This window comes from Spea bombifrons, chromosome 10 (genome assembly GCF_027358695.1).
Source record: "Spea bombifrons isolate aSpeBom1 chromosome 10, aSpeBom1.2.pri, whole genome shotgun sequence".
Lineage (NCBI taxonomy): Eukaryota > Metazoa > Chordata > Amphibia > Anura > Pelobatidae > Spea > Spea bombifrons.
In genome coordinates this window covers 13,015,975-13,036,406 of record NC_071096.1, presented here as the reverse complement: position 1 = coordinate 13,036,406, position 20,432 = coordinate 13,015,975, and the positions used below count along the sequence as shown (strand labels likewise).

Genomic DNA, 20,432 nt, shown 5'->3' with positions numbered 1-20,432 from the left:
ACTCATGCATTTCGTTTTTCATGTAGATTATTATTACTATTACAAGCAATACGTGCGTAATCTGTATTTGTGGAAATTTGACATCAAAATCAAAAGTACCTAATATTAAAATATCCAGAAATAGCATAGTTTTACATTTTTTCATAGCAACTGCACTAATTGGAAGAAACAATGTCAATGTATGATACATAGATACATAAATACATAGATTGTTTCTGTTGTGAAATAGAGGGGAACTGCATTTCAAAAATATATATTTTATGAAGCTATGATTATTTTTCTGTGCTTATTTATTTACATATTCACCTAGTTTCACAACCATTATTGTCATTTAGTAACATAAAGTAAAAGGTTCAAAACCTTAGGCCAGGATGATGTTTATTAGTTAAGAAAGTAAAAAAATAGCACAGATCTCACCCTATTACTTTGCTTCCGCAGCAGGAGTTTTATCCAAGCAGGAGTTTTATACCCAAGAAACACAAATATCCTTGTCAATGAACACCATTCATTCAGTTTTTTAAGTGTCATAAGACACATACAGTAATCAGTTTTGATCCTATTTTAAAAATGTATGTTGTGTAACAACGTGTGTAAATAATTAAAAAGGTTAATAATCTGTTTTACCTGGTGAGAACAAGATTTCATTCACTTTACAGAAACAGGTAGTTGTGCTGGCAGTTGAAGAGGACGTAGGAGAAGTAGTTGATGATAAAGTTGATGTTGTGACAAAAAAAGGAGTTTGTGACAAGCTTGTGGATAATAATGTAGATGTTGAAGTTGGGGTCGTAGAAGATGTAATACTCGAAGATGTTGGTGTTGGTGATGTGGTAGTTCCAGAAGTAGATGTGACAGTAACTGTGAAAAAAGATGTGACAGTAGTAGAAGACGTTGTTCCAGTGCTAAAAGTGGTTGTTGAGGATGAAGATGAACTTGGTGGTGTTACTGAGGAAGTTGAGACTGTTGATGTGGTAGTAGTAGTTGTTCCTGTGCCAGATGTAGTGCTTGAGGATGGAGAGGTTGTTGTCGGTATTCCTGAAGTAGTTGACACAGTTGATGTGGTTGATGAAGGGGTAGTTGTTGACCCTGTGGTAGTAGTAATAGTGTTGGTTGTTGTCCCTGTGCCAGATGTAGTGCTTGAGGATGGGGAGGTGGTTGGGGCTGTTACTGGGGTAGTTGAGACAGTTGATGGGGTGGTTGTTGAACTGGAAGTAGTGGTACTAGTTGTTGTTGTTCCTGTGCCAGTTGTGGTGCTTGATAATGGGGAAGTGGTTGGTGGTGTCACAGAGGTAGTAGAAACAGTTGATGTGGTTGATGATGGGGTAGTTGTTGAGCCAGTGGTAGTAGTTGTGGTTGTTGTTCCTGTGCCAGATGTAGTGCTTGAGGATGGGGAGGTGGTTGGGGGTGTTACTGTGGTAGTTGAGGCAGTTGATGGGGTGGTTGTTGAGCTGGGAGTTGTGGTACTAGTTATGGTTGTTGTTTCTGTGCCACTCGTGGTGCTTGGTATTTGGGAAGTGGTTGGTGGTGTCACAGAGGTAGTAGAGACAGTTGATGTGGTTGATGATGGGGTAGTCATTGAGCTGGTGGTAGTAGCAGTTGTGGTGGTTGTTGTTACTGGGCCAGATGTAGTGCTTGAGGACAGGGAGGTGGGTGGATGTGTTACTGGGGAAGTTGAGACAGTTGATATAGTGGTTGGTACGCTGCTGGTGGTGGTACTGGTTGTGGTTCCTGTGCCAGTTGTGGTGCTTGATAATGGGGAAGTGGTTGGTGGTGTCACAGAGGTAGTAGAAACAGTTGATGTGGTGGATGATGGGGTAGTTGTTGGGCCAGTGGTAGTAGTGGTTGTGGTTGTTGTTCCTGTGCCAGATGTAGTGCTTGAGGATGGGGAGGTGGTTGGGGGTGTTACTGGGGTAGTTGAGACAGTTGATGGGGTGGTTGTTGAGCTGGAAATTGTGGTACTAGTTATGGTTGTTGTTCCTGTGCCAGTTGTGGTGTTTGATAATGGGGAAGTGGTTGGTGGTGTCACAGAGGTAGTAGAAACAGTTGATGTGGTGGATGATGGGGTAGTTGTTGGGCCAGTGGTAGTAGTAGTTGTGGTTGTTGTTCCTGTGCCAGATGTAGTGCTTGAGGATGGGGAGGTGGTTGGGGGTGTTACTGGGGTAGTTGAGACAGTTGATGGGGTGGTTGTTGAGCTGGGAGTTGTGGTACTACTTATGGTTGTTGTTCCTGTGCCACTTGTGGTGCTTGATAATGGGGAAGTGGTTGGTGGTGTCACAGAGGTAGTAGAAACAGTTGATGTGGTGGATGATGGGGTAGTTGTTGAGCCAGTGGTAGTAGTAGTTGTGGTTGTTGTTCCTGTGCCAGATGTAGTGCTTGAGGACGGGGAGGTGGGTGGATGTGTTATTGGGGTAGTTGAGACAGTTGATACGGTGGTTGGTAAGCTGCTGGTGGTGGTACTAGTTGTGGTTCCTGTGCCAGTTGTGGTGCTTGATAATGGGGAAGTGGTTGGTGGTGTCACAGAGGTAGTAGAAACAGTTGATGTGGTGGATGATGGGGTAGTTGTTGGGCCAGTGGTAGTAGTAGTTGTGGTTGTTGTTCCTGTGCCAGATGTAGTGCTTGAGGATGGGGTGGTGGTTGGGGGTGTTAGTGGGGTAGTTGAGACAGTTGATGGGGTGGTTGTTGAGCTGGGAGTTGTGGTACTACTTATGGTTGTTGTTCCTGTGCCACTTGTTGTGCTTGATAATGGGGAAGTGGTTGGTGGTGTCACAGAGGTAGTAGAAACAGTTGATGTGGTGGATGATGGGGTAGTTGTTGAGCCAGTGGTAGTAGTAGTTGTGGTTGTTGTTCCTGTGCCAGATGTAGTGCTTGAGGACGGGGAGGTGGGTGGATGTGTTACTGGGGTAGTTGAGACAGTTGATACGGTGGTTGGTAAGCTGCTGGTGGTGGTACTAGTTGTGGTTCCTGTGCCAGTTGTGGTGCTTGATAATGGGGAAGTGGTTGGTGGTGTCACAGAGGTAGTAGAGACAGTTGATGTGGTGGATGATGGGGTAGTTGTTGTGCCAGTAGTAATAGTAGTTGTGGTTGTTGTTCCTGTGCCAGATGTAGTGCTTGAGGATGGGGAGGTGGTTGGAGGTGTTACTGGGGTAGTTGAGACAGTTGATGTGGTGGTTGTTGAGCTGGGAGTTGTGGTACTACTTATGGTTGTTGTTCCTGTGCCACTTGTGCTTGATAATGGGGAAGTGGTTGGTGGTGTGACAGAGGTAGTAGAAACAGTTGATGTGGTGGATGATGGGGTAGTTGTTGAGCCAGTGGTAGTAGTAGTTGTGGTTGTTGTTCCTGTGCCAGATGTAGTGCTTGAGGATTGGGAGGTGGTTGGGGGTGTTACTGGGGTAGTTGAGACAGTTGATACGGTGGTTGGTAAGCTGCTGGTGGTGGTACTGGTTGTGGTTCCTGTGCCAGTTGTGGTGCTTGATAATGGGGAAGTGGTTGGTGGTGTCACAGAGGTAGTAAAGACAGTTGATGTGGTGGATGATGGGGTAGTTGTTGGGCCAGTGGTAGTAGTAGTTGTGGTTGTTGTTCCTGTGCCAGATGTAGTGCTTGAGGATGGGGAGGTGGTTGGGGGTGTTACTGGGGTAGTTGAGACAGTTGATGGGGTGGTTGTTGAGCTGGGAGTTGTGGTACTACTTATGGTTGTTGTTCCTGTGCCACTTGTGGTGCTTGATAATGGGGAAGTGGTTGGTGGTGTCACAGAGGTAGTAGAAACAGTAGATGTGGTGGATGATGGGGTAGTTGTTGAGCCAGTGGTAGTAGTAGTTGTGGTTGTTGTTCCTGGGCCAGATGTAGTGCTTGAGGACGGGGAGGTGGGTGGATGTGTTACTGGGGTAGTTGAGACAGTTGATACGGTGGTTGGTAAGCTGTTGGTGGTGGTACTGGTTGTGGTTCCTGTGCCAGTTGTGGTGCTTGATAATGGGGAAGTGGTTGGTGGTGTCACAGAGGTAGTAGAGACAGTTGATGTGGTGGATGATGGGGTAGTTGTTGGGCCAGTGGTAGTAGTAGTTGTGGTTGTTGTTCCTGTGCCAGATGTAGTGCTTGAGGATGGGGAGGTGGTTGGGGGTGTTACTGGGGTAGTTGAGACAGTTGATGGGGTGGTTGTTGAGCTGGGAGTTGTGGTACTACTTATGGTTGTTGTTCCTGTGCCACTTGTGGTGCTTGATAATGGGGAAGTGGTTGGTGGTGTCACAGAGGTAGTAGAAACAGTAGATGTGGTGGATGATGGGGTAGTTGTTGAGCCAGTGGTAGTAGTAGTTGTGGTTGTTGTTCCTGGGCCAGATGTAGTGCTTGAGGACGGGGAGGTGGGTGGATGTGTTACTGGGGTAGTTGAGACAGTTGATACGGTGGTTGGTAAGCTGCTGGTGGTGGTACTGGTTGTGGTTCCTGTGCCAGTTGTGGTGCTTGATAATGGGGAAGTGGTTGGTGGTGTCACAGAGGTAGTAGAGACAGTTGATGTGGTGGATGATGGGGTAGTTGTTGGGCCAGTGGTAGTAGTAGTTGTGGTTGTTGTTCCTGTGCCAGATGTAGTGCTTGAGGATGGGGAGGTGGTTGGGGGTGTTACTGGGGTAGTTGAGACAGTTGATGGGGTGGTTGTTGAGCTGGGAGTTGTGGTACTACTTATGGTTGTTGTTCCTGGGCCACTTGTGGTGCTTGATAATGGGGAAGTGGTTGGTGGTGTCACAGAGGTAGTAGAAACAGTTGATGTGGTGGATGATGGGATAGTTGTTGAGCCAGTGGTAGTAGTAGTTGTGGTTGTTGTTCCTGGGCCAGATGTAGTGCTTGAGGACGGGGAGGTGGGTGGATGTGTTACTGGGGTAGTTGAGACAGTTGATACAGTGGTTGGTAAGCTGCTGGTGGTGGTACTGGTTGTGGTTCCTGTGCCAGTTGTGGTGCTTGATAATGGGGAAGTGGTTGGTGGTGTCACAGAGGTAGTAGAGACAGTTGATGTGGTGGATGATGGGGTAGTTGTTGGGCCAGTGGTAGTAGTAGTTGTGGTTGTTGTTCCTGTGCCAGATGTAGAGCTTGAGGATGGGGAGGTGGTTGGGGGTGTTACTGGGGTAGTTGAGACAGTTGATGGGGTGGTTGTTGAGCTGGAAGTTGTGGTACTAGTTATGGTTGTTGTTCCTGTGCCACTTGTGGTACTTGATAATGGGGAAGTGGTTGGTGGTGTCACAGAGGTAATAGAAACAGTTGATGTGGTGGATGATGGGGTAGTTGTTGGGCCAGTGGTAGTAGTAGTTGTGGTTGTTGTTCCTGTGCCAGATGTAGTGCTTGAGGACGGGGAGGTGGGTGGATGTGTTACTGGGGTAGTTGAGACAGTTGATACGGTGGTTGGTAAGCTGCTGGTGGTGGTACTGGTTGTGGTTCCTGTGCCAGTTGTGGTGCTTGATAATGGGGAAGTGGTTGGTGGTGTCACAGAGGTAGTAGAGACAGTTGATGTGGTGGATGATGGGGTAGTTGTTGGGCCAGTGGTAGTAGTAGTTGTGGTTGTTGTTCCTGTGCCAGATGTAGTGCTTGAGGATGGGGAGGTGGTTGGGGGTGTTACTGGGGTAGTTGAGACAGTTGATGGGGTGGTTGTTGAGCTGGAAGTTGTGGTACTAGTTATGGTTGTTGTTCCTGTGCCACTTGTGGTGCTTGATAATGGGGAAGTGGTTGGTGGTGTCACAGAGGTAGTAGAAACAGTTGTTGTGGTGGATGATGGGGTAGTGGTTGGGCCAGTGGTAGTAGTAGTTGTGGTTGTTGTTCCTGTGCCAGATGTAGTGCTTGAGGATGGGGAGGTGGTTGGGGGTGTTAGTGGGGTAGTTGAGACAGTTGATGGGGTGGTTGTTGAGTTGGGAGTTGTGGTACTACTTATGGTTGTTGTTCCTGTGCCACTTGTGCTTGATAATGGGGAAGTGGTTGGTGGTGTCACAGAGGTAGTAGAAACAGTTGATGTGGTGGATGATGGGGTAGTTGTTGCGCCAGTGGTAGTAGTAGTTGTGGTTGTTGTTCCTGTGCCAGATGTAGTGCTTGAGGACGGGGAGGTGGGTGGATGTGTTACTGGGGTAGTTGAGACAGTTGATACAGTGGTTGGTAAGCTGCTGGTGGTGGTACTGGTTGTGGTTCCTGTGCCAGTTGTGGTGGTTGATAATGGGGAAGTGGTTGGTGGTGTCACAGAGGTAGTAGAGACAGTTGATGTGGTGGATGATGGGGTAGTTGTTGGGCCAGTAGTAATAGTAGTTGTGGTTGTTGTTCCTGTGCCAGATGTAGTGCTTGAGGATGGGGAGGTGGTTGGGGGTGTTACTGGGGTAGTTGAGACAGTTGATGTGGTGGTTGTTGAGCTGGGAGTTGTGGTACTACTTATGGTTGTTGTTCCTGTGCCACTTGTGGTGCTTGATAATGGGGAAGTGGTTGGTGGTGTGACAGAGGTAGTAGAAACAGTTGATGTGGTGGATGATGGGGTAGTTGTTGAGCCAGTGGTAGTAGTAGTTGTGGTTGTTGTTCCTGTGCCAGATGTAGTGCTTGAGGATGGGGAGGTGGTTGGGGGTGTTACTGGGGTAGTTGAGACAGTTGATGGGGTGGTTGTTGAGCTGGAAGTTGTGGTACTAGTTATGGTTGTTGTTCCTGTGCCACTTGTGGTGCTTGATAATGGAGAAGTGGTTGGTGGTGTCACAGAGGTAGTAGAAACAGTTGATGTGGTGGATGATGGGGTAGTTGTTGGGCCAGTGGTAGTAGTAGTTGTGGTTGTTGTTCCTGTGCCAGATGTAGTGCTTGAGGACGGGGAGGTGGGTGGATGTGTTACTGGGGTAGTTGAGACAGTTGATACGGTGGTTGGTAAGCTGCTGGTGGTGGTACTGGTTGTGGTTCCTGTGCCACTTGTGGTGCTTGATAATGGGGAAGTGGTTGGTGGTGTCACAGAGGTAGAAGAAACAGTTGATGTGGTGGATGATGGAGTAGTTGTTGAGACAGTGGTAGTAGTAGTTGTGGTTGTTGTTCCTGTGCCAGATGTAGTGCTTGAGGATTGGGAGGTGGTTGGGGGTGTTACCGGGGTAGTTGAGACAGTTGATGGGGTGGTTGTTGAGCTGGAAGTTGTGGTACTAGTTATGGTGGTTGTTCCTGTGCCACTTGTGGTGCTTGATAATGGGGAAGTGGTTGGTGGTGTGACAGAGGTAGTTGAAACTGTTGATGTGGTGGATGATGGGGTAGTTGTTGAGCCAGTGGTAGTAGTAGTTGTGGTTGTTGTTCCTGTGCCAGATGTAGTGCTTGAGGATTGGGAGGTGGTTGGGGGTGTTACTGGGGTAGTTGAGACAGTTGATGGGGTGGTTGTTGAGCTGGAAGTTGTGGTACTAGTTATGGTTGTTGTTCCTGTGCCACTTGTGGTGCTTGATAATGGGGAAGTGGTTGGTGGTGTCACAGAGGTAGTAGAGACAGTTAATGTGGTTGATGATGGGGTAGTTGTTGAGCCAGTGGTAGTAGTAGTTGTGGTTGTTGTTCCTGTGCCAGATGTAGTGCTTGAGGACGGGGAGGTGGGTGGATGTGTTACTGGGTTAGTTGAGACAGTTGATGGGGTGGTTGTTGAGCTGGGAGTTGTGGTACTACTTATGGTTGTTGTTCCTGTGCCACTTGTTGTGCTTGATAATGGGGAAGTGGTTGGTGGTGTCACAGAGGTAGTAGAAACAGTTGATGTGGTGGATGATGGGGTAGTTGTTGAGCCAGTGGTAGTAGTAGTTGTGGTTGTTGTTCCTGTGCCAGATGTAGTGCTTGAGGACGGGGAGGTGGGTGGATGTGTTACTGGGGTAGTTGAGACAGTTGATACGGTGGTTGGTAAGCTGCTGGTGGTGGTACTGGTTGTGGTTCCTGTGCTAGTTGTGGTGCTTGATAATGGGGAAGTGGTTGGTGGTGTCACAGAGGTAGTAGAAACAGTTGATGTGGTTGATGATGGGGTAGTTGTTGAGCCAATGGTAGTAGTGGTTGGCACTGTCACAGTTGTAGTAGATGATGGTGTTGATACTGAAGTTGTTGTTTCTGTAACATATGGTGTGGTTGTTGGAGGTGTTGATGTGCTAACTGTAGTAGTACTGGATGGAGTTGATTTTGCACAATACTTAGAGCAGCATTCAATTCTTATTCTGTAGTTGTAGCATGTTTTTGATGATCCTGTCTGAGCGTTGTTGTTACATTTTAATCCATTCTTTAAATCACAAGTGTAGATTTGTTTCTCTAGTTGACTGTAGGATCCTTCCTTAACTACAGCTTCACATTGAATGTTGGTTTCAATTTCATCTTCTGTGCAAACTGCATATTTTAAGGCTTTAATACTTTCCAAATTCTCAACCTCCCCATTGTCATTTCCAGGTGTTGGTGTGTGGAGATCAAACCAGTCTGTGTAACGACAGTCCATTTTTGTACAGGTAGTAGTGGAACTAATTGGAGTTGTTGTCTCTGTAACAATCGATGTAGTAGTAGATGATGGAGGAGTAGTTGATGGTGTTGATACTGAAGTTGTTGTTTCTGTAATATATGGTGTGGTTGTTGGAGGTGTTGATGTGCTAACTGTAGAAGTACTGGATGGAGTTGATTTTTCACAATACTTAGAGCAGCATTCAATTCTTATTCTGTAGTTGTAGCATGTTTTTGTTGATCCTGTCTGATCGTTGTTGTTACATATTAATCCATTCTTTAAATCACAAGTGTAGATTTGTCTCTCTAGTTGACTGTAGGATCCTTCCTTAACTGCAGCCTCACATTGAATGTTGGTTTCAATTTCGTCTTCTGTACAAACTGCATATTTTAACCTTTTAATAGCTTCCAAATTCTCAGTTTCTCCATTTTCATTTCCAGATGTTGGTGTGTGGAGATCAAACCAGTCTGTGTAACGACAGTCCATTTTTGTACAGGTAGTAGTGGAACTAATTGGAGTTGTTGTCTCTGTAACAATCGATGTAGTAGTAGATGATGGAGGAGTAGTTGATGGTGTTGATACTGAAGTTGTTGTTTCTGTAATATATGGTGTGGTTGTTGGAGGTGTTGATGTGCTAACTGTAGAAGTACTGGATGGAGTTGATTTTTCACAATACTTAGAGCAGCATTCAATTCTTATTCTGTAGTTGTAGCATGTTTTTGTTGATCCTGTCTGATCGTTGTTGTTACATATTAATCCATTCTTTAAATCACAAGTGTAGATTTGTTTCTCTAGTTGACTGTAGGATCCTTCCTTAACTGCAGCCTCACATTGAATGTTGGTTTCAATTTCGTCTTCTGTACAAACTGCATATTTTAACCTTTTAATAGCTTCCAAATTCTCAGTTTCTCCATTTTCATTTCCAGATGTTGGTGTGTGGAGATCAAACCAGTCTGTGTAACGACAGTCCATTTTTGTACAGGTAGTAGTGGAACTAATTGGAGTTGTTGTCTCTGTAACAATCGATGTAGTAGTAGATGATGGAGGAGTAGTTGATGGTGTTGATACTGAAGTTGTTGTTTCTGTACTATATGGTGTGGTTGTTGGAGGTGTCGATGTGCTAACAGTAGTAGTACTGGATGGAGTTGATTTTTCACAATACTTAGAGCAGCATTCAATTCTTATTCTGTAGTTGTAGCATGTTTTAGACGATCCTGTCTGATCGTTGTTGTTACATATTAATCCATTCTTTAAATCACAAGTGTAGATTTGTTTCTCTTGTTGACTGTAGGATCCTTCCTTAACTACAGCCTCACATTGAATGTTGGTTTCAATTTCGTCTTCTGTACAAACTGCATTTTGTAACCTTTTAATAGCTTCCAAATTCTCAGTTTCTCCATTGTTATTTCCAGGTGTTGGTGTGTGGAGATCAAACCAGTCTGTGTAACGACAGTCCATTTTTGTACAGGTAGTAGTGGAACTAATTGGAGTTGTTGTCTCTGTAACAATCGATGTAGTAGTAGATGATGGAGGAGTAGTTGATGGTGTTGATACTGAAGTTGTTGTTTCTGTAATATATGGTGTGGTTGTTGGAGGTGTTGATGTGCTAACTGTAGAAGTACTGGATGGAGTTGATTTTTCACAATACTTAGAGCAGCATTCAATTCTTATTCTGTAGTTGTAGCATGTTTTTGTTGATCCTGTCTGATCGTTGTTGTTACATATTAATCCATTCTTTAAATCACAAGTGTAGATTTGTTTCTCTAGTTGACTGTAGGATCCTTCCTTAACTGCAGCCTCACATTGAATGTTGGTTTCAATTTCGTCTTCTGTACAAACTGCATATTTTAACCTTTTAATAGCTTCCAAATTCTCAGTTTCTCCATTTTCATTTCCAGATGTTGGTGTGTGGAGATCAAACCAGTCTGTGTAACGACAGTCCATTTTTGTACAGGTAGTAGTGGAACTAATTGGAGTTGTTGTCTCTGTAACAATCGATGTAGTAGTAGATGATGGAGGAGTAGTTGATGGTGTTGATACTGAAGTTGTTGTTTCTGTACTATATGGTGTGGTTGTTGGAGGTGTCGATGTGCTAACAGTAGTAGTACTGGATGGAGTTGATTTTTCACAATACTTAGAGCAGCATTCAATTCTTATTCTGTAGTTGTAGCATGTTTTAGACGATCCTGTCTGATCGTTGTTGTTACATATTAATCCATTCTTTAAATCACAAGTGTAGATTTGTTTCTCTTGTTGACTGTAGGATCCTTCCTTAACTACAGCCTCACATTGAATGTTGGTTTCAATTTCGTCTTCTGTACAAACTGCATTTTGTAACCTTTTAATAGCTTCCAAATTCTCAGTTTCTCCATTGTTATTTCCAGGTGTTGGTGTGTGGAGATCAAACCAGTCTGTGTAACGACAGTCCATTTTTGTACAGGTAGTAGTGGAACTAATTGGAGTTGTTGTCTCTGTAACAATCGATGTAGTAGTAGATGATGGAGGAGTAGTTGATGGTGTTGATACTGAAGTTGTTGTTTCTGTAATATATGGTGTGGTTGTTGGAGGTGTTGATGTGCTAACTGTAGAAGTACTGGATGGAGTTGATTTTTCACAATACTTAGAGCAGCATTCAATTCTTATTCTGTAGTTGTAGCATGTTTTTGATGATCCCGTCTGATCGTTGTTGTTACATATTAATCCATTCTTTAAATCACAAGTGTAGATTTGTTTCTCTAGTTGACTGTAGGATCCTTCCTTAACTGCAGCCTCACATTGAATGTTGGTTTCAATTTCGTCTTCTGTACAAACTGCATATTTTAACCTTTTAATAGCTTCCAAATTCTCAGTTTCTCCATTTTCATTTCCAGATGTTGGTGTGTGGAGATCAAACCAGTCTGTGTAACGACAGTCCATTTTTGTACAGGTAGTAGTGGAACTAATTGGAGTTGTTGTCTCTGTAACAATCGATGTAGTAGTAGATGATGGAGGAGTAGTTGATGGTGTTGATACTGAAGTTGTTGTTTCTGTAATATATGGTGTGGTTGTTGGAGGTGTTGGTGTGCTAACTGTAGTAGTACTGGATGGAGTTGATTTTTCACAATACTTAGAGCAGCATTCAATTCTTATTCTGTAGTTGTAGCATGTTTTAGATGATCCTGTCTGATAATTGTTGTTACATATTAATCCATTCTTTAAATCACAAGTGTAGATTTGTTTCTCTAGTTGACTGTAGGATCCTTCCTTAACTACAGCCTCACATTGAATGTTGGTTTCAATTTCGTCTTCTGTACAAACTGCATATCTTAAGGCTTTAATACTTTCCAAATTCTCAACCTCCCCATTGTCATTTCCAGGTGTTGGTGTGTGGAGATCAAACCAGTCTGTGTAACGACAGTCCATTTTTGTACAGGTAGTAGTGGAACTAATTGGAGTTGTTGTCTCTGTAACAATCGATGTAGTAGTAGATGATGGAGGAGTAGTTGATGGTGTTGATACTGAAGTTGTTGTTTCTGTAATATATGGTGTGGTTGTTGGAGGTGTTGGTGTGCTAACCGTAGTAGTACTGGATGGAGTTGATTTTTCACAATACTTAGAGCAGCATTCAATTCTTATTCTGTAGTTGTAGCATGTTTTAGATGATCCTGTCTGATAATTGTTGTTACATATTAATCCATTCTTTAAATCACAAGTGTAGATTTGTTTCTCTAGTTGACTGTAGGATCCTTCCTTAACTACAGCCTCACATTGAATGTTGGTTTCAATTTCGTCTTCTGTACAAACTGCATATCTTAAGGCTTTAATACTTTCCAAATTCTCAACCTCCCCATTGTCATTTCCAGGTGTTGGTGTGTGGAGATCAAACCAGTCTGTGTAACGACAGTCCATTTTTGTACAGGTAGTAGTGGAACTAATTGGAGTTGTTGTCTCTGTAACTATCGATGTAGTAGTAGATGATGGAGGAGTAGTTGATGGTGTTGATACTGAAGTTGTTGTTTCTGTAATATATGGTGTGGTTGTTGGAGGTGTTGGTGTGCTAACTGTAGTAGTACTGGAGGGAGTTGATTTTTCACAATACTTAGAGCAGCATTCAATTCTTATTCTGTAGTTGTAGCATGTTTTAGACGATCCTGTCTGATTGTTGTTGTTACATATTAATCCATTCTTTAAATCACAAGTGTAGATTTGTTTCTCTAGTTGCCTGTAGGATCCTTCCTTAACTACAGCCTCACATTGAATGTTGGTTTCAATTTCGTCTTCTGTACAAACTGCATATCTTAAGGCTTTAATACTTTCCAAATTCTCAACCTCCCCATTGTCATTTCCAGGTGTTGGTGTGTGGAGATCAAACCAGTCTGTGTAACGACAGTCCATTTTTGTACAGGTAGTGGTGGAAATAATTGTAGTTGTTGTCTCTGTAACTATCGATGTAGTAGTAGATGATGGAGGAGGAGTTGATGGTGTTGATACTGAAGTTGTTGTTTCTGTAATATATGGTGTGGTTGTTGGAGGTGTTGATGTGCTAACTGTAGTAGTACTGGATGGAGTTGATTTTTCACAATACTTAGAGCAGCATTCAATCCTTATTCTGTAGTTGTAGCATATTTTGAACGATCCAACTTGATCTGTGTTTCTGCAAACCAATCCGTTTCTTAGATCGCATTGGTAAGTCTGTTTTTGTAAGACATTTTGTGACGTGCCATAATAAATTGCTTCACATTGTATGTTGGTTTCATATTCTTCATTTGTGCATACCTCATATCCCCTTGATTTGATATTTTCAAGTGTTTCAATGTCTCCATCCCTGATGTCCGAAGTAGGTGCATGCAAATCAAACCACTCAGTATAGCGGCAATCCATGTTTGTACAAGTAGTAGATGAAAAACTTGGAGTGGTTGTTGTAGTTGGTCCTGTAGTGGATGTTACAGGAACCGATGGAGAGGATGAACTTGGAGTAGTTGGAGTGCTACAATCTGTGTAAGAGCTACAACATTCAATTCTAATTTGGTAATTATAGCAGACTGGCAGGTTTTCTCTGTTATAACAAGTCAACCCGATATCTTTATTGCATGTTACACGTTGTCCTAAATCCTCTATTTGGTCGTAAGGATATGCTTTTGCTCTGCACTCTACATTTCTGGGAGCATCACATATTTTAAAGCCTTTCTTTTTGATATTTTCAAATGTTTCGAAGTCTCCGGTATCTGAGCCAAAATGGGGATAGCTTACATCAAACCACTGGGACCAACTGCATTCGGCACACACTAAAAAATGTGAAATGTAAAATACATTAGTTTAACAAATGTTTTGTTGGATTGTCTTTACAAATATAAAGCTGTATATACGAAAGGAGTCAGACTTCTGTAGTCTGAAAAATTTTATGTCTCTCCATTTTATAAATGTTGGCCCACAAAAAAAGGTCAAAAAACAGAATGAAAGAATTATCACAAAATTTCATACATAAGATTAAATTCAACATTAATTGTAAATTAAAGTCGGAAATGTGAATATTTCAGATGAAATGTATTGTTCTGTACACCCATGTGTCTAATACACTCCAAAACTTGTTCTCTTTTCTTTTGTACTACAAAACAACCATAAGCAAAACAATCATTATTAAAATCCTACTGAGAAAATGTATTATCTTCTTGTGAGAAGACCAGAGGATGTGAGAAATGTTGACATTACAACCTAGATAGATTTGCAAAGAAAGAGAGACGCAGAAATGCTTCTCTTTCTCTGTGAACCTGTCTGCAATGTCTGGCATCTTGGAGTGCTACCCAAAAAGGGTGGAGCTACGGTGCACACCATGGGGACAGTCTTTCTCCATTCCTCTAATCAAGGAATAGGGTGTGTGGAGGTTCCTTCCTTTTGAAAAAAACCCTGGCTAACGTAGTTGATACTGGGAAGAAACGGACGAAGAAGGAAGAACAAGAAGAGGCAGGGCAAGAGGCAGAGCTGCAGAAAAATAGAGAAGGGGGTGCGGAAGCAGTCCGCAGGGAAAGTAGGACGACATTGAGAGAGAGCGTGCATTGGAGTTATTCTTGACTGTTTCGGGAGACTTGTGACCTCTATTTTGGCATTTACAGAGAAAATATTACAATGTTTTTCAAGTTTAGTATACTGTGCTCACTGTTTCTAACACTACCATCAATATATCTTTCTGTAATGCAGACAAGCCAGGGTATTTCCCGAGAGTTATCATGTCATTCCTCATACAACCATTCCCCCACCAACCTTCTCTACAATATATGTAAAAATAAATCTGTTCATTATTGCACAACCTTTGTAATTTTGCTTAGGATTTCTGAGAAATAAGAATATATAGCACTAACTCCAAAATAAAAGATAGTATTTCCCTGACATTAACACTCTGCATTAACAGGTTTTGGGGGCTTTCTGTCACAAATGTTGCCTCTTAATATATTCTATATGGTATGGAAAAGATAAATGTTACTGAGCCAGTACCAGTAAATTTTTAAAACTAATTTTACATTCATAATATTTCAATATATATTCACTAACTTTTGAAAGCAAAAAATAGCTTACCTTTTGTAACTGTTGTAATATTTGGAGTAGTGAATGGAGGACTAGTGGTTATAGTAACAGGTGTGGTGGTAGAAAAGCTGAATGTTGTGGTAGGCACTGCCGTAGTGGTTGTTGAACATTCATCAATGAATCTGGTGATACTTCCATCCTTGCAAATGGCTGTGAAACAGCCTCCTAAGCCATCAGTGGTTTTATAAATTGTCTGATTGTTTGTGTACATTTTGCCTTCATAAGTACAGCAATCTGTAGAAGAACAGTGAGTTTAGCATGTTTGCTGTGTTTAAAGTTATAAGACTCAAAAAGTGTATTCTATTTATTAAGAACTTTTATCGCCAGGTAAGTGTTAAATTAACAAGGCCATCCAACCAGCCCAAGCGTTAGTGATAAGCTCTACAGTATAGCTTGATTCATGGTAGGCATCTGATTATGGAAGATTTATCTAACCTTATGTTTTTTTACTACCATTTTATCTTATAATTATGGTTCATTAATGAACATGATTCCTCTACAAGAACTTTAATGTGAATGTTTTGTAAAAAATATAATTTTTTTCTACCATAGCCTTTTAGAGAAATACTGTAATGGACAATAATATCAATATGTTCGGAATAGTATGTCTATCCCAATCAATTTACTCTGGAGAATTACATGGGTGAAGTGTGCCAGTGCATAGTTGATCAAGCTGTTAGGCTAATAGTCTGGTCTCCCCCCTGACAGCTGGGCTTAAAGTTTGTGGTTCTGAGAATCATAGCAATGTTCTGAGTGCCTTTACATTCAAAGGGAATGTAGCCCAACCTACACTCATGGTTAGCTCCCTCCATGAAGGTTTAGCCCTGTCTATGTTTTGGACTAACCTCATCCTCCCATGAAACCACTAACACAGAAAATTAAGAGCTCTGGGTTGCCTGCACTGCCAAATTCTTAAGTAAGTTAATCATGAAGATCATGAAAAAAGGCAGTAAAGATACTTATCCCCATGCTATACACATAGGAGTGCTGTAGTCTAGTTCTCTATTGTTTCATCATTCTCTGCCTAAAAAGTAATTAAGTAATTAATGCATATTTACGACTTATCTTACCTTTGAGATCATAACACTTCATGCCTTCTTTTGTGCAGTTGCTAAAAAAGAAGAGATTTACATCATAAGTTAGAGCTGTCTACATCATTGGGGAAAAAAATTGTAGGAAAAAAACTCTCAACTTGTAATCTAATTAAGTGTGAATGTTTGTATAACGTGGATAGAGTTTAAATGGCACATGTTGGTTCTTGAAGTGCAATGTCCAAAGACACTATTAGGGAAAATAAAGTAAAATTATATTAAAAAGATAGTAAATATTTTGACCACAGTTAAAAAAGATAAACCACAATGAATATGTTTATGAACACTGACTATCTCTTACCAGGTTGTGCATGTTCCATTCCTAGCTGGTGGCATTTTGTCTCCTATGTGGTAAATCTTGCCATAATCGTCGTAACAGTCACAAGCCGGCACACACTGCATTGTATCTTCATCAAAGTAGGGCTTGTCTTCTGGACAGTTAGGGTAGCAACCTACAGGCACAGAATATTTGTAACATCCGTTACGTGAAAGTATCCTGCTCCCCAGACAAATAAGAAGCTATGTACCAGAAACATTCTCACAAAGTATTTTTTTTCAGTAGTTACTTTTACTTTTATAAATTAATTACCTTGCAACATTTTCAAAAGGAACCAATGTTGTAAAAGTTTAACAATGCAATGCAGGCCATTGTATATCGAGATATGTGCACAATAACACTTTACAAATTTGACTCAATTTTTTTTTTTTTTGGTTACATAAGTGCATTTAATATGTATGTGTATATACAGTAATGTAGTCTCTGTAGAATTTTTCATATCTCACTAAAGGGATATAAATGATAACTAGTAAAGGTTACAAATTATTACATTTTGATTAGGGCTCTTATATATTATAACGCAAAGTATGGATATCATAAGGCCAAATAGAATTAGTTGGATTAATCCAGCGGTTGCTCAAACCACTTTTCAGATTTTATATCAGTTTCACTTACAACACATAAAACTCAATTAATTGTTTTAAGAAGAGTTCTACATTGGCTCCTGCTCCTGTTTCAATTAGCCAGTAAAAGTTTCATATTTATGTAAAATTATTTTTCCATGGCTGACACAAAATACTCTTTAATAGAGACAGTATCAGTAATTAATGCATATTTTACAAGCTGCATGTTTGATTTCGGACAGTTTGAATGCCTTGTCTCACCTTCTAGACCCGGCAGGTTGTGATAACATGTTCCAGCAGGGTTCCTGCAAGTTTTCATGCATGGCGCTCCACATGCTTTGTAGTGCCACTCACAGTGTCCTTCAGTATTGTAGAAATCACAGAACAGAGCTGTTTGGGGAAAAATAGCAGGATATAAATCAAAAAGAGCAATCTCATTGGTCTTGTTGAGTTAATGTGTAACAGTAATAAAGGCGGTATGTCTACTGCTTTGCCCAAATGGTTCGCTTAATGAAAGAAAATGTGATTTTTGAATTAGTGAAATAGTTTAATATGCCATTATTTTATAACACTTATAACGATAATGGTCGCCATACGTACGGCACATGGTTGGTGTTCTCCAGCTGACACAGACTCCAGCTTCGCTGCAAGCTTGGGCATACGAAGCTACAGCAGTACAGAAGCACTCGCAGTCTCCACCAGTGTCACAGGCGCATGCGTCATTAACACAAGCATCATAATATCTTAGTGGGTCGACCTGGAATTAAAGGAATATTAAGTTAAAATTGTATTGGTTCAAATATTAAATGTTTTATAAACAGTTATCTACAGGCACTTCAGTTTTCTTCTTTTACTTTCTCTCCAAGTGTGTCCTGTCTGGCTTATCATTAGCCCAAGTCAAGTTAATACACAACATGGGGACACTGAGAAAATCCACATAACAGGTTACTTAACCGAAAAAGTTACTTGTGGCTCGCCAGTCTCAGAGCTTTGCTCAAATTTCTCGAAAAGAATCATTTAGGCTAGTAGTAGTCAACTAGCACTAAATATGTTTCCAGAGATGAATCAATGCACCACAGAGCATAAACATATTTAATTATAGCAGACATCAAATCCTTTTTTGCATATATTCATATTTCATAGTACGTGTTAAATTATTTGTTTCTAAAGCAGTAGCCTAAGGTTAGACAGGTCCACTGATAATTCCAACTTGACCAATTCAATGTTTATTAAAGTGCCACAAAGGCAAATGTTTATGCAATGTCTGTAAATTAGAACTTTTTGCACACTTGACACATGTGCATCCCAAGTAATTTAGCAACCTGTTTAACTCTATCTGTTTATGAATTAACAATACTTACCAGTGAATGGCATGCATTAAATGCATTGCTAGTGATGATGCTGCATTGTCTCTGTGCCCAAGATTTTCTGTACGGGTTGAGACTACAGGGATCTTTGAGGTCCACAGCATCGGGACAGCTTGGGGAGAGCTTCCAGCTGTTGCCAAATTCAACTACATCTCCTACCACTGAGAAACTTCTGGTGGTAAAGTCATTAATGGCATTTCCATCGTAGTTACCACAAAGTCCACAAACTTTACCCTGTGATGGAAAAGAACAAATTATAATGTCATATACATATTATAAATATTTTAAACAAATGGTACCTTTTGTAGAGAAAAAGTGTTCTTACCATTACAATATCATTTCTTGGTATGTTTTAATAATATTTTTAATTAATGAATTGGTAGTACAAGTAAAACAAATGTTTGTTTATTCACTTACCTGGAATTCTGGCTCAAGTTTAATAAAGATAGTGGTCTTCTTATCCCACACCAAAACGAGTCCATTTAGGGCTTCTATTACCATATAGATTCCCATTTGATGAACCTTGTAGGGCACATAGTTCCCACCATCCCTCTTCACAACCTCAAATTTCTGATCACTGAGTATAAGCTCGTAGTTCTGAAGAACAAAAAGAAGAATGCATAACGTTCCGTGATAAATTAAATACAACAATGTTAGGTCTATTGTGTCTTCATCAAAATATGAAATTACTTACACCCAGGAAGACCTTGATGGATTTTGAGCAGGTAGTCCCTGTAGATCCACATGGAATGTTTTCTGTAATTATTCTAAATGTTCCATTTGAGTCACTGTTGCAGTAATCCTTAAGAAATAGAAGAAAACAATTGTATCTAATTATACATGTGGCTATGGCCATTAATGGGGCTGAGGGAGCAAATCATAATTACTCCCACTGCTATTCTCCAGTCATGACGTCTGGCCCAGAGCTGACCGGTAGACTTGACCCGCGGTAAAAACAAGGCTGCTCACATAGTGTTCAAGCGCCAGAGGTTTAAAGAGCAGGCCCATGGTGTAAACACCAAAAGGTTTTAAAAGGGTGGCTACAGAGACAGCTAAATGAGGTAAAGTGGTGCAAGAGAGAAAATGTATGTATGTACGTATGTATGCATGTTAGAAAGAGAATGTGTAAGTGTATGTAAGCATGAATGTGTACTTGTGTAGGCATTTGAGTTTGGGAGACTAATAAGCTGTTTAGCAAAGATGAAACAGGTAGGCTGTTGGCAACCTGGCATCATTGACAAGCTGTTTTGAGGTCAAAGGTGGCACTCAAAACTGTTTGGGGACAAAGGTGGCACTGTGGGACATGTTGCTTGTGAAGTTGGGGTGCCCAGGCAATTTTCACACTCTAGCCTGTGGTTTCTAGTAAAGCACCTGTGTTAAATCGTTTGAATTAATGAGACGTATTGATGAATATTGTATGAATATGATGGGGGGAATACTAAGGCAAAGGTATTAAGATGATGGGGAAATAAAGTTTGGGTACACAAATGATCATGAGAAGTTATGTTAAAGATCATAAAGATAGAGGGAGATGATTGTGGTGCACTATGGGGTAATATTTGTAGGGAATTGATGGTGGGGAGAAATATGATTATAGGGAAGTATGAATATGGTGGTTGGGGGTTAATGGTTGTGGTTGGGTATTGCAATGAATTAGGATGTTGGAAGTGTAATTGTTCAGGGCAGCTCTACCCTAACACAAACATCTAACACCATGCTCATAGAAACATACATGTATACATGCACGCACACACAAACAGAAACATAAACATACATGCACACACAATCTAAAACCATACACTAACATCTACACACAGCCACTCTTTCACACAGACTACCAGGTTGCACAGTGCTAAAGCTGTGGATGGGGCACTGGATTCTGGAGTAGTGAACGTGTTTTCTGGGGTAATGAATCTTACTTCAGCATACGGATGAAGTGGGTTTGGCGGATGCCAGGAGAACACTTCCTACCAAAATTAATAGTGCTTACTGTAAAGTTTGGTGGAGGAGGGATAACAGTCTGGATCATATTTGTAAGGGTTTGGGTCTCTTAATTAATTTAAATCCAAAACATTGTTTGTTTGTTTT

The 20,432-nt window shown here is 41.3% G+C and overlaps 1 protein-coding gene across 1 annotated transcript in view; it reads right to left on the bottom strand.

Annotated features, from left to right (window-relative positions):
- LOC128467630 (mucin-5AC-like) overlaps positions 1 to 20,432 on the bottom strand; it is a 37,680-nt gene that overhangs the window by 5,114 nt on the left and 12,134 nt on the right. Inside the window, exons 23-31 of the mRNA XM_053449305.1 lie at positions 19,039 to 19,146; positions 18,762 to 18,941; positions 18,339 to 18,578; positions 17,578 to 17,734; positions 17,239 to 17,367; positions 16,379 to 16,529; positions 16,057 to 16,097; positions 14,978 to 15,220; positions 625 to 13,692 (exon numbers count right to left, since the gene is read on the bottom strand). Of these exons, the coding sequence (XP_053305280.1) occupies positions 625 to 13,692; positions 14,978 to 15,220; positions 16,057 to 16,097; positions 16,379 to 16,529; positions 17,239 to 17,367; positions 17,578 to 17,734; positions 18,339 to 18,578; positions 18,762 to 18,941; positions 19,039 to 19,146 (14,317 nt within the window). The remainder of the gene's footprint in view (positions 1 to 624; positions 13,693 to 14,977; positions 15,221 to 16,056; positions 16,098 to 16,378; positions 16,530 to 17,238; positions 17,368 to 17,577; positions 17,735 to 18,338; positions 18,579 to 18,761; positions 18,942 to 19,038; positions 19,147 to 20,432) is intronic.